Genomic DNA, 14,434 nt, shown 5'->3' with positions numbered 1-14,434 from the left:
AAGCAAGTTAGAGGCACTGTGTACACAGTGATTCGTATTTTTAAGGGAGAAAGAAAAAGATGTACAGGTGGTAGTTATAAATGCAAGGGAAAGACGTTCGGAAAGGTAGACGTAAAATTTTTATGTTGGTTTATCTTGAGAATTTACAGCTGGTAGTTGGGGGTTGTCTTTTCCTTGTATGCTTTATATATACTTTATATGCTTCTGTGTTTATTTTTACCTGCATTTATCACTTTTTAAAATCTTTTTAAAGTCTTAGGTTTACCATTCCAAAAAAGTATGAGCCTAAAAAAATGCTTATCAGTGAAAAAACAAACAGTATTTTTGTAGTCTAAGCAAATAAAGATCAAGAGTTTGTCTTACACACACACACACACAGAGCAGGAGATGAATAACATTTATGTAAAGTGATTTTCATCAGTTTTGGTTAAAGTGAGAGGAAAAAGGTTTGCTTCTGGATATATTTCAGTTACCTAGGAAATTCACTTGGGCGGAACAGTTCTTTTCTTGACTTCATTTTTTAAGGGTCATTCGTTTTAACTGTTTGCTGGTGAGGTCATGGGTCAAGTGTTCCTGTTCTTTGAGCGATGGCTCGGTTAGCAGTGTTGTGCCTGTGTGTAAAAGGTGGCCGTGGCTACCACATTAGACAAGCACCTCTAGACAGGGCCATCCACCTGGTGTTAATCATGAAAAGCATTTTTACGTTCAGCGCCGAGAGCTGTTAGCTGAGCCTGCTTAGCTGGACACCAGCTTGTGCTGGAAACTCTTGAACCTTTGCTCGCCCCTGGAGAGGCGCCCCAGCCCCATTTGCACACGCACGGTTGTGTTTCCTGTGTGGATCACCAAAAAAGGGCTGTTCTGACCCTTTCTGTTTGAATCAAGAAGCCCAAGATGATGTTTCAGACTGTGCCATGTCGGATTATGTCTGTTACCAGTCTTGCTGATCCAATGGCATGTCACATATATGTGTATAGATTACCTGTCCGTTATGATGAGTTTGGGCCCAAAACCCAATTTGTGTGAGGCTTAGTGCTTTCTGGAATTTTATCCCTGTTTTGTCTATCTTCACTTTCAGTAAATTCTGTTGCCACAGATGTAAGCACAAAAACACATCTCTCTTAAGCATTTCTTTGGAATTCATATGCAATATCAAGCAGATAAAAGGACATCAACTTTTAACTCTGAAGAGGGGAAACGGCGATAGAGTTTGTTCCCTGCTCACCAGCACAGGCATCCTAACTGACAGAGAGGAGAGCTGCTCAGTGAGCAGTTTAAAATGTCCCTCAGCAGGCTAGCCCAGTGGCACAGCAATTAAGTTCACACATTCCACTTCGGAGGCTAGGGGTTCGCCAGTTTGGATCCTGGGTGCGGACGTATGCATTGCTTGTCAAGCCATGCTGTGGCAGGTGTCCCACATATAAAGTGGAGGAAGATGGGCATGAATATTAGCTCAGGGCCAGTCTTCCTCAGCAAAAAAAAAAAAAAAAAAAAGATTGGCGGCAGATATTAGGTCTGGGCTCATCTACCTCAAAAAAAAAAAAAAGTCCCTCAGAAACCTGTCTGAGGGCTTAACCATCTTCACGGGAAGTCTTCCTTCTTAAAGAGGGGCCTGACCTCCTCTCCCTGTAGTGTCCACTTCTTCTATCCGTAGGCCCTGCTACCTCAGACTGAGTGGGTTGAAAACTGAGCTCCTGAATTGTTGTTCAAACCAGCCCCTAACTATTCCTGTTTCATTGTTCCAGCTGAGGAAATGACACTCTGATCCACTTCTTAAATCTTTCCAGAGACCCTGGGGGTCATTCCACTTTATCCTCCCCCACTTCTCTCCATATCTAATCTATTAAAGTCTTATGTGCTTCTAGAATTTGTCTTGGAGTCTCACTTCTCAATATTCCCTGCCACCATGTTGGTCTTGAATACATCATCTTCTCCCACTTGGACTATGGCCACCTTCTCAGAACTGGTCTCCTCACGCCAGCCCTTTCCCCTCCACATGTCCATTCTCCCAACACAGCCAGAGTCATGTTATAAAACTGACCGTGATCTTATCATTACCTTGCTCAAAACCCTCCCACCACCCTTAGGATAATGTACAAAATCCTTAGGCCTCCTTGGGCCCACATAATGCGAGCCTTCCCAGCCTCTCTAACATCTTGCACCAGTGTCCTAACTTACTGCGCTTTCTTACAGGTTCTAGAAGGCAGCAAAGCCCTTCCCCCCTCCAGACCTTTGCCCATGCTGTGCTCTCTGCCTAGAAAGTTGTCTTCCCTCCTCGCTCACGAGCTCTTACTTGGTCTCCAGGTTATTCTTCAGCACGGCCGTCCCTGACACTTCCCATGCCTGCAACAAGGCTACGTCTCCCTGTTATAGACCTTGTTACACCCTTTGTTTTCTTTCATAGCATTTTTCGCAAGTGTAATTATTCAGCTATATCCCCCACTAGACTTTAAGTTGCGTGCGAGCTGGACCTGTTCAGTTTGTGCCCCACTCTATCCTTGGGGCCTGATAGCAGGAAGCCTGGCATATTTTAGGTGCTCTCAAGTGTTGAACAAATGAGTGAAAGCCATCTTCCTAGCTTAGTGATTGAAATTACTTGAGTATTTTGTTCCATATACTGCGAAGAAAGCTAAAACAGAAATGAAATAATTTCTCCCAAGTCACACAGCAAGCCAGACCTGGCAGCCAGAGCCCACCCTGTGCTCCTCATACTGTCACCTGGGGATGTGGTTTAGATACTAACTTCTTCATGACTTAGGAATAAAGTCTTCCTGGTTCCTGGAAGATGCTGGAATGTGAGATGCATACTTTGCTCTGGCCTTCCTTCTTCAGGACTAAAGATGCCTATAATTTACATCCGTTTCCTTTCCCTTCCTGAAGTCCTCCTTTAGTCGTGAGTGACGTTGACTTGGCTCGGGTTTGGCTTTGCTCAGCAGCAGCGGTGAAGAGTTGGATGACTGCTGCTGGAACAAAGCACAGCTGAGTGCCTGTATCTGGGCTGGGCCCTTGCTCGTTCTCCCTTCTGAAAGCTCTCTCAGGCCACACATTATTTGCCATCTGTGGGGAGAGCAGCAGTGGCAGGTGAGGAGTCCTCAGAGGTTCATCCCTTGAGAGCAGATCAGTCCCAGGGACCACCTCGAGTGGACCTGCAGTCTTGTTCCCTTGACAAGCATCAGCCTGTGAGCAAATGCCTGCCATGGATGTGTGTTGTTTTGCCTCTCATGGTGTTTTAATACTCTTTACTGGGGCCATTCCGTGGCCCAGTGCTTAAGTTCAGCGTGCTCTGCTTCAGCGGTCCAGGTTTGCAGGTTCAGATCCCAGGTGTGGACCTACACCACTTGTCAGCCATGCCGTGGCAGCGACCACCTATAAAGTAGAGGAAGATTGGCACAGATGTTAGCTCAGGGCGAATCTTCCCCTGGCAAAACAAAAGAAAACTACTTTTTTATTAGTGCTAACATTTAAAAATCAAGATTATCATATACAAACTTGAGTTTCTGTTTTCTCCTGGAAAAAAAAAAAAAAAGGAAGATCTAGCAAAACCAGCCCACGACAGTTGGCTAGAGCTGAGTACCGACTGCCCCCTTAAGACAAGACATAGTTTTTCTTGTTTGCCGTGGTCTCTGCCCAGCCCACTATGTTCGCTTATTTTCTCTTCCTGGCATCTGTGGGCACGTGAGTTTACAGACCCTGTTGTATTTGTAAGTCACGTGTAGGTGTGTGTGTATGTGTGAAAGTTGTAATTGACATTCTAATTATTTTTTTCTCCTTCCCCAAATCCTTCTTTTTCTTTATCTTCTGCTTTCACCTCCCTTTTCTTCCCCACTTCCTGTCATTTTACAGATTCTGGGACTGCTGGTATGGACACTTATCGCTGGAACTGAGTACTTCCGGGTCCCTGCATTTGGCTGGGTCATGTTTGTAGCTGTATTTTACTGGGTCCTCACCGTCTTCTTCCTCATCATCTACATAACAATGACCTACACCAGGATTCCCCAGGTGCCCTGGACAACAGTGGTAAGGAAGCCGTGAGTGTCCTTGTCCATTGCCCACTAGGTAGGATGGAATTTAGTCCTCCTCTAGTCAATTCAGGATTGTCTCTCTGCCAACATAGACTGGGAAAAGCCAGGGAGAACCCAACATGGCAGATAATCTCTCTATTACCCAATTGTCTTTCAGGTGTTTTATAGCTGAGTATGAACTTGGGCAGGTTGCAAGGTCCATGAACATTTTTTAGCCAAAATAGCAAACCAGTCCTCAGAAGACTGAATCAAGAAAAGCTCAGTTCTCTTATGTAGACTCTTATTTTATTAAATCCCAGTAAACAATGTCACCTGGAAGCAGGTTTGTCAGGGCACCTCTGCACATCTTCCTTCCTTCAACGCCCCCACTCCCACTCCGGGGCCATGACCTTAACCCTTTGCAAGTCAGAGCTCTTTGGTGTTGGGATGCGCGGTGTATGCAAAGGGTTAGAATGAAAAATGAAAACTGCTGTAGGAATAGGTGTCCTCACATTTGGACTCTAGAGTCGTCAAGGGTGATTGGATTCTTGTCCTGGCTCCAGGCACCATGCTGGATGCAGGATAAACGAAGGGGATCACACAGTCTAGGGAGAAATGGATTAGAAGATGTGTGGATTACAGTACCTTTCTTAGTCTGCTCGGGTGTCATAACAAAATACTATAGACTGGGTGGCTTAAACAACAGAAATTTGTTTCACACGGTTCTGGAGGCTGGAAGTCTAAGATCAAGGTGTACGTTTAGTTGGTTTGTGGTGAGAGCTGTCTTCCTGGCTTGCAGGTGCATGCTATCTCGCCATGTCCTCACATGCTGAGAGGAGGAAGAGAGAATGTGAGCTCTCCTTCATCTCCTCTAACCAAGGGTGCTAATCCTATCATGAGGGCCCCATCCTCATGACCTCAGCTAACTCTAATTACCTCCAAAGGCCCCATATCCAAATAGAATCACATGGAGGGTTAGGGCTTCAACTTACGAATTTTGGGGGTGGGGGGGACACAAACATTCAATTCATAACATTCTACCACACCCCCCCATCATGCCATTTTCACATGCAAAATATATTCATTCCATCTCAACATGCCCAAAAGTCTTTTTTTCTTGAGATTTTTTTCTTTTTCCTTCATCTCTCCAAAGCCCCCCAGTACATAGTTGTATATTTTAGTTGTGGGTCCTTCTGGTTGTGGCATGTGGGACACTGCCTCAGCATAGCTTGATGAGTGGTTCTAGGTCCGCACCCAGGATCCGAACCAGCAAAACCCTGGGCCACCGAAGCAGAGCGCACAAACTTAACTACTCGGCCACAGGGCTGGCCCCAATGGGTAAGACTTTTAAGGTACAATTCATCCCAAGACAAAATTCCTTTCTAGCTATGAATCTGTGAAACCAGATAAGTTATGTACTGCCAAAATACAGTGATGGGACAAGCAGAGAATAGACAGTCTGTTTCCAAAAGGGAGAAATAGAAAAGAAGGAAGGGGCGACAGATCCCCAGCAAGCCCAAAACTTACAAGGCAAAGTCCATTAGATCTTTAGGCTCCAGAATAATCCTTTTTGGTTCAATACTCTGTTCTGGAGGCCCACTGGGGTGGCATTGTCACCCACAGTCTCCTCAGGGTGGCCATGCCCCTGAGGCACTGGGCTGGGACATCCTGGCTCACAGAACCAGAGGCAGCTCCACCCTTTGAAACGAGGAAGAGGAAGAACCAGCCTGCCTCCTTGGCCTGTGGTGGGAGTGGCAGCCCTGATGATCTCTCTGAATCACCTTTGGGTGATTTATTCTTCTCTTTTCTTGAAAGATAGAGCATATTCACAGCCAAAAAGCTCTATGGTTCTGTCCTATAGAATCCAAGAAGTTCAACTGCCCTGCTTCATTTTGCCCCTTCTCCGTCGTTCAGTTCAGACTGGCAGTGTTTCTGCTGGTATATCCCTTATCGACTCCTGGCTTCTGCTGAGATACTTGATTAGCTCTGTGGTTTGCACCCACGATCTCTTTATCAAATGGTTGTTCGGCCACACCCATCGTGTTCTCTTCAGAACAACCTTGCTGATTTTTTGCAATATGTACAGACTGAGAATTTTCCCACCCTTCAAGTTCTGGTTCTTTTTTGCTTAACAATTCTTCCTTTAATTTCTCTCGGTTCTTTTTATAAGCAGTCAGGAGGAACCAAGCTGCTCCTTCGACACTTATAAATCCCGGGTGCTAAATATCCAATTTCATTGCTTGCAAATTCTACCTTCCACAAAACACTAGAATACAGTTCAGCCCAGCTCTTTGCCACTTTATAACAGGATCACCTTTCCTCCAGTTCCCAATAATGTGTTCCTCATTTCTGAGACCTCTCCAGAATCCCCTTTAACATCCATCTTTCTAGCATGCACCTTAGAGTTCTCCAACCTCTGCTCATTGGCTGATTCCAAAGCCAAGTGTATATTTTTAGGCATTTTGTTATGGCAGCATTCTACTTCTGGTTCCCAAGTCTGTCAACCCAGTCTTAGTACCAAATCCTGTAGTAGTCAGGGTTCTCTAGAGAAGCAGAAGCAATAGGATGTGTATGTGTGTGTATAAAGAGATTTACTATAAGGAATTGGTTCACATGATTATGGGAGCTGAGAAATCCCAAGACCCTGTTAGCAAGCTGGAAACCCAGGCAAGCAGATGATATGGTTCCAGTCTAAGGGCAAAAGCCTGAGAAGCAGGAGAGCTAATGGTGTAAGTTCCAGTCTGAAATCTGTCAGACTTGAGATCCAAGAAGACCCGATGTTTCAGTTCAAATCCAAAGGCAGGAATAAAAACCTCAGCATCCCAGCTCAAGGCAGTGAAACAGGAGGAGTTAACCTCTTCCTCACAGAGGATCAGGCTCTTTGTTCTATTCAGGCCTTGAACTGATTAGATGAGGCCCACCCCCACTAGGGAGGGCAATCTGCTGCACTCAGTCCACTGATTCAGATGTTAGTCTCATCCAGAAACACCCTCACAGACACACCCAGAATAACGTTTGACCAAATAATTGGTGCGCCCCATGGCCCAGTCAGGTTAACACATAAAATTAACCATCACAGTACCCTGTGACACTTGCTAAAGTGAGGGTGTGTACAAAGTGTGATGGAAGTAACCACCTCACCTTGGGACAGCTGGAAACCCTTCAAAGAGGAGGTGACATTGAGTGTCATCTTAAAGATGGAGTACACACTCCCAAGTGGAATTCACAGAGATGAAAGGTGAGGTCCCCCTTGCCTTGGAGCATCTGCAGTCTTGTTGGGGAATTTGAAGTGACCGTATGATTTAAGTAAAAAATCCAAGTGGTGCCGTGTGTGTGTGTGTGTGTGTGTGTGTGTGTATAAAACGGAGTTCTGAAGTGATACTGTCTTTTTGTTAGTTTCCAATCAATATATCGGAAGAATATCCAGCTCCAAATAACTGACTGATGAACCACATTTGAAATGCAGCCTATTTGTGGGTTGTAGGTTGAAGTTAAGTTGGCAGGCCTTCACAGTGCTGTCACTGCTCAGAATGTCCCTGGCTTTGTTCTTTCCGTGAATTGCCTTCAGAGCTAAGTTAAATCCCACAAGAAAACAAATCTCATTTTATTTCACAAACAGATTGACTGATTCTTGACTATTTCCCCCAATACACAAGTGAGGATTCTCCATTAAGATTTTCAAGAACGTGGTGCAGGTTCTGAAAGTAATTCCAATCGAGGTGCCCAAAACTGTGTGGGGCAGCACAAGCAGCCTTGTTGGAATTGGTGTCCGGCTTCCCCAGATGGGCACTGGGAAGGAGAGACTCATTGGGATGTGGGAGTCAAAAACGGTTAGCACTTTGACGTAACAGCTACCTGGGAATACAAGAGGAGGGGATCATCGGAGTGAGTTGGGGGCATTTAAGGATTGCCGTTTTGGAGAAAGAAGAGTCTTAAAGTGGGTCTTGGAGAAAGTGCTTGTGAACTTGGGAGAAGATGAACTCAGGAAATGTAACAGGAGAGCAAATGGTTGGGATGCAGGAATGAGCGGTACCTTTATTTCCACTTTTGCCTGAGTCTCACTTCCTAGTTGTCTGATCTGAATGAGGGGTTGGCAAACTTTCTCTGTAAAGGGGCAGATAGTACGTATTTTCTCTTTTGGGGCTGTACAAACTCTGTCACAGCTACTCAACTCTGTTGCAGCATGACAGCAGCCACAGATAATTTGTAAATGAATGAGCATGACTGTTCCAGTAAAACTTTATTTACAAAAACTGGCAGTAGGCTGTAATTTGCTGACCTCTGGCCCAGATCATGTATAGTCTTTCTCTTCTCCATAATTTATTACATAATTTATTACTTTAAAACTCCTTCATGATTTATTACATTAGGCTCCTTCATAATTTATTACATTAAAAATGTTTAGGGGCCAGCCTGGTGGTTTAGTTGTTGGGTTCACACGCTCTGCTTTGGCAGCCCAGGGTTCGTGGGTTTGGATCCCAGGCACGGACCTACGAACCACTCTTCAAGCCATGCTTTGGTGGCATCCTACATACAAAATAGAGGAGGATTGGCATGGATGTTAGCTCAGGGCCAATCTTCCTCACCAAAAAAAAAAAAAAGTTTAAATATCGCTTTCAGTAATTCTTTTTTAAAAAGTTAACAGTGCTCCTTTCTGTCAAATGCTTTGATTTACATTATCAGAATTTATCCTCATAAGGTGTGTCTATTTTATAGATAAGGAAACTGGGGTTTGGAGCCCTGTGACTTTGCACAAATTCACACACGGCTGGGGCCCATGTCTCTCGACTTCCATCCAGCATTTCTTTCTGATCTCCTCCTGCTTCAGGTGCTCTTCTGCCTGAGTGGTAAATAAGAACCCCAGTCAGCAGGGAGGAGATCAGGCCTTTGAGTCCCTCACAATTGTTTAATCCTTGCTCTCATCAAGCAAGGCCGTCAGCCTCCATGTCAGGGGTTGCACACTCGTGTGTGACGAGACCAGACAGGTCATGCAAGTGAGTAGAAACTCAGTGAGTGTTGAATTCTTGACCCCCAGACACACTTTCTCAGCGTCTTAAACAACTGGAGTATATTGTTCCCGTCACAAGGAAATAAGCTGGAAATGTGCTCCCAGCGAGAACTTTCCTGCTAAGAAGGATAATAAAGACTACATCACCCCCACGTCGGTGCAAGTCAGCCTTTGCTGCCAAACGACTTTTGCATTTACTTTTGGTCTCCAGAGCATTTGGGGAATATGAGAGTGCAGAGAAGGGATTGGTAGACCTGATTTTAGTTCCCTGGGAACTTGCCGGGGACACCATCCATGGAACACTGCAAAAGCCCAAGTTCCGTAATCTCGCATGTAGCTCCTCCATTAAGGAGGCATGAGCTTTGCCCTGGATCCTATCTTGACAATAGGCCTCAGCGCATCTGGGGAGAACACAGGTGCAAAGTTCCTGCATCCATCTTTAATGTGCAGCAGGGAACCAGCTCTGAGCTCCTGGGTAATATCATTTACTCAGAGAGACTGGGGTGTGCTTTCTGACAAATCTAATTTGAGCTAAAATTTCAAAGCAATACAATTTGCCATCCTCATAGCACTAAGCACCGGGACCTACACAAAGGCATTCTCTGAGGATTCATCCTCTGTAACTTATCCCTGTTGACCTCTTTGCAAGCCCCCTGAGCAGCAGTACAGGCCACACCCAGGGCAGGCGGTATTAGCCTCCTTTTATAGGCAGTAGGAGCCACCATGTGTTAAGTACCTACTGTGTGCCAGATGTCATGATGGACCCTTTATATTTGCGTCAGTCATTTTGTTTAATCCTCACAGTAACTTTGCAAAAATGGGACAGATTCTTTCCATTCCACAGATGAAGAAACTGAGACAGGAAGAGGATTTTGATAGCCAGGAATGGGATGCAGGTTCCCTAATGCCAACCACAGTTATCAGCCCTGGATCTGTTTGGCTCCCAGTGAACATGTGTGGTCTGATTCTAGCCTTCTGGAAATCTCCGTGAAGCTAAAAGACCCTACGAGCTCTCTCCGGTGCAGGGATTAGGCATTAGTGGCAGTTCCGTCTTGTAAATTGTAGACATGACTAATACAGTGTGGAGGACCAACAAAGGGCGGCCAGCTGCTTGAGAGTTTTTATCTGTGTGCCTTTGGGGGGGGGGGGGGGGACGGACGGTATTTTTATACCAGAAAGGGATTGAATTTCAAAAAAGAGTAGCCTTCTCCCTTCCCCCAAAAAGAACACTTGGAAACCTTTCGTAAGATACTGTGTCGTCCTGTCCTCTGCTCGCTGTGCCCAGGGATGCGGCAGGGCCTGACGTTTGAGTTGCAGGAGCTTTACGTACTTTCAGCTGGAATGGTCCAATTCAGGCCTGTTTCTGTGCAACAAGACCTCACGTTTCCCTGAAGCTCAGTGATACCCTAGAGCCTGCTGGTTTCCTGCAGCCCTCCTTCGCCTCTGTAGCCACACAGGTTTTTTGTTTTATTTTTTAACCTTTGTAACAATCTCAGATGCTGGTTTCTTTGCCCTTCTTTTTTCTTTCTTCTCTCCACCTGTTTTCACGACAGTTCCCCAGCTGAGGCATCCCTCCGGACATGCTTACTTTGGGGAGTACTAAATAAGACTGAGGAAGCCAATAGGCTCGGTGCTGTGAGGTCATGTTAATGGAGGCTTGTGATAAACCGGCAGTGCCCCCCGTGGCGTGGTGTATGGGGGAAGAATGCCTCGGCTTCCTGCTTACGTCTCTACCACCCACTTCCCCATTTCTCTCCAGGGGATATAGGGGTTTCTCATTTCCTTAGAAAAATGGATTGAGCCACACTTACTAATAGACAGGGTCATATACCCGGTTTCCTCTCTGGCCCCTTCATCCACGTGGCTGCATGGACAAGGCCCAGGACCTAGCAGTGCGGACCAGGTTGAGCTCTCTTTCGGTGCTTTCTTATTCATCCTGATTGCTTGTATGGGGAACTGGACGTGCGTGAGTGCCCCAAAATACGTGTTCAGAGATGTTCATTACAGTAGTGTTTGCAATCCCGGAAGAACTAGGAACATCAGAATGCCGGGCAGTAGGGGAAAAGTTAGATTATGAGGTGTTAGTGCCGTGACAAGAAATGAGGTCAGTCTGTTTGGACTGAAATGTAAAGATGCCTTTGGTATCTTTTTAAATGGGAGGTAGGGGGGAAATGTTGCATAACTATATGGCTCCATTTGTATAAAAGTGCATGTTTGCCTTTACCCCATGGGGAGATACTTTTTACTCCAGGTTGTTCTGTCCAAACTGGATTTTGTTTGGTTACCATGAACGTGAATTATCTTTTTTATTTTAAGCATTTTAATGTTTCAAAAGTAATACATGGCTAGTTTATGAAAGAAAAATAAATTTAACTGCCACCTATAAAAGGGTACAAAATGAAAACTAAAGTCTCCCACTCCTCAGAGGTAACTATATTTAACTGTCTCTGCATTTTAAAAAAAAGGTAAGGAGTCCTTTACTTGGCAAATAACAAATGCGCAAAAAACACCTTCCCACACTCCCTAACCGCTGTGTGCCTCTGTCCCCCCAGGGTCTCTGCTTTAATGGCAGTGCCTTCGTCTTGTACCTCTCGGCCGCTGTTGTGGATGCATCTTCTGTCTCCCCGGAAAGGGAGGGTCACAACTTCAACAGCTGGGCGGCCTCGTCGGTGAGCGACCCTCTCATCCCACACCCCCCCACCCCCCACCTGGGGATCAGGGAGGAGGACAGAGTTATCTGTGCGAAAAAGCCCCCGCTGCCGTAGTGACACACTGACAATTAGCTTATTGGTTTGAAAGCATGAAACATTGGTGGGACCTCCTGATGGCCTGAAGTACAGAGAGCTTGAAAGACTCTGCTTGAGTGAAAGCCAATGGCTGGAACAAAATAAGTATTTGAGGGAGAAAAGCTGTTTGAGGCATTCTAAGAATAATTCTGCTGCCTACAGTTTAAGGGGGGAGAGAGTTAGAGAAAATGAATACTCTATGATTCTACTTGTTTTTTTAAGAAGTAGAAATGTTTGTTTATGCACTGAGAATGCCTAGAAAAATAGACACCAACGGAGGTTGCTTCCAGGGACTGTGATGGGACCATGAGAGGAGTGGAAGGAGGGACTTCTACTTTCTAATCTATGTGCTTCTGTATTGTTTGCATTGTTAAACCATAAATGTGTATTGTTTTTCTAATTAAAAAAATAATTTTAAAAGTTTCTCTGAGATTGGCCTTAAAATATTCCAAGCACAAAAGATGTATTTGGGGGGTGGGTTGCAATTAGACAGGAATGCCAGAATGAGAATGTTAAAGCTGATTGATGATACATGAGTGTTCATTATATTCTTATATTTGTATTTGAAAATCTCTGTTTAAAGGTAGAGAGCATGGTGCCCGTGAGAATCACAAGCTTTGGCAGCGCTGGGTTCAAGTTAACACAGAGCAAGAACCAGCTGGAACTGGGTGGTGGCTGCCTCTTAAGAGGGGCCTGCGTTTTCCCACTCACCATTCACACCGCAGACGTGATGTGGGTTCATCCCTTCCCCCCACCCACTCGACTTGTTTGTTTAAGTGACCCTGTGGTGATTTGAGGTTAAGCCCTAGTCTAAAATTGCCTGGACTAAATTAGAAATACGTGTGCTTTTCTTAGATGTATACCACACATAGTCACCCCTACGTGAACATCCTGGGGTTATTTGAGCAAAACTACAAGCCTTCCGTCTATGTTCCAAAAAAGAAAGACATCATAGCCGGAAATCATTTCCAAAGAAAGGTAATTGAACCAATATAATAAAGCAGTTTTAGATGAGAAAGCCTAGAGCCAAGGGATGCTGTGAGTGCATGATTCAGTGGAGGTGAAACGATCTCTCTCGCTTATTGGAACGTGCCCTGACTAAGCCGTCTTTCTATTATGCTTTGTTTTCTCCAGTTCTTCGCCTTCCTGGTCACCATCTGCTACGCTGGAAACACATATTTCAGTTTTATAGCTTGGAGATCCAGGACCATACAGTGATTTGCCATTTTGAGAATTCAAAGGGGTGAAAAAAACCAAACATAAAGAATCTCACTGTAAGAACAGCTGTAGGTATAATGTATATTTCCAGAGAATTGTATTTAACTAATGTTTTTATATACTTAGTTAAATTTTCTCAGAGTGGTTTGTTACAATTAAACTGGATACTTATTTGCAAAGTGCTATAGCTTATAATGAACTCTCAAATATCTTGATGTCTTCATAGACCTTATTTTCTTAGACAGTGTATAAATAGATAAATTGCTAATATTAAGAATATGTCGTTTGTAAACTTAACTTTTAAAATGCCACATTCTTTTTTGATTAAATATTTCAAAATCCCCAGTAACTTGTCTGATTTGAGAAAGGAAACCTGCTGCTGAAGCCAGAGGCTGGGTGCTGTGGGTACATCTTCATCCTCACTGGGCTGCCCAGGCGTGATATTGCCAGGAGATGCTTGTCCACAGTCACCAGCTCAGGGTGGTAGGAGAGACCCATCTCTCCAAGTCTGGGGACTGTTGGTGTTTTGTGTTCTCACACGCTAACCAGTTAGCTAGAAAGTATCTGATGACACACTGACCTTGGAACTCAGTAGTAGTGCTGTAGTGCTGAGGATAGTGGTGAGTACAGTGACTCATGTGCTAGTGGGATTTTTTTAATATTAAAATAAATACAGGGGCTGGCCCCGTGGTGAAGTTCACGGGCTCTGCTTTGGTGGCCCAGGGTTTCACGGGTTTGGATCGCAGGCACAGACCTAGCACCACTCATCCAGGCCATGCTGAGGCGGCGTCCCACATGCCGCAACTAGAAGAACCCACAACTGAAAATGTATACAACTGTGTACTGGGGGGCTTTGGGGAGAAGAAGGAAAAATCAAATAAAAAAAAATACATAACCATTAAAAGGATAAATACTTCCATGTACCTTAAAATCATCTTGCTGACCACAGTGACATGTGTACCATATTTTGTGGGAAATACTGGACCAAAAGTTCTCGAATCTTAGGTCTCCAGCACTAATATTTTGTGACATCATTATCAGATATGATCAGACAGTGGGCAGAGCCCCATCAGCAAGGCAGCTGTGCACTTAGAGGAAGTGTTTTTAGGTAAGACGGTTCTTGGTACGGCAGTGTATCTTGGGTGATTTTTCAACATGAGCTTCTCTTGAAAAACAAAAAACCACAGAAACGTTAGTATGGTTGCTGACACTGAAGACGGTTTCAGCCATGCACTCTGTCGGCATAACCCCATACCCGCCTCTCTTCTCTCCATGTTTAGCTGTGCTGTTTCTGTCTGTTGTTTGTGGTTTGTGTCGGTCTTCCTGTTTACCTGATTCTGATTCCTTATCCGAGCTCTGTTTACCCCTATGTAGGAGAGGTGAGATTTCTTCAGTGTCTGATAACACTCAGCCCAGACCTTTGA

General features: G+C 44.8%; 1 protein-coding gene across 3 annotated transcripts in view; it reads left to right on the top strand.

Moving 5' to 3' along the window:
• Positions 1-13,355, top strand: part of CMTM8 (CKLF like MARVEL transmembrane domain containing 8) — a 101,808-nt gene extending 88,453 nt beyond the window's left edge. Inside the window, exons 2-4 of one of the 3 annotated variants that reach the window (XM_070577395.1) lie at positions 3,841-4,025; positions 11,559-11,675; positions 12,927-13,355. In XM_070577395.1, the coding sequence (XP_070433496.1) occupies positions 3,841-4,025; positions 11,559-11,675; positions 12,927-12,984 (360 nt within the window). In that variant the 3' untranslated portion in view covers positions 12,985-13,355. The remainder of the gene's footprint in view (positions 1-3,840; positions 4,026-11,558; positions 11,676-12,926) is intronic. The other 2 variants (XM_070577393.1, XM_070577396.1) reach the window with 2 other exon arrangements.
• The last annotated feature ends 1,079 nt before the right edge of the window (positions 13,356-14,434 follow it).

The sequence above is a fragment of the Equus przewalskii genome, chromosome 15 (assembly GCF_037783145.1).
Source record: "Equus przewalskii isolate Varuska chromosome 15, EquPr2, whole genome shotgun sequence".
NCBI lineage: Eukaryota > Metazoa > Chordata > Mammalia > Perissodactyla > Equidae > Equus > Equus przewalskii.
The sequence above is the reverse complement of the archived record's forward strand: the minus strand, read 5'-3'. Positions and strand labels throughout refer to the sequence as shown.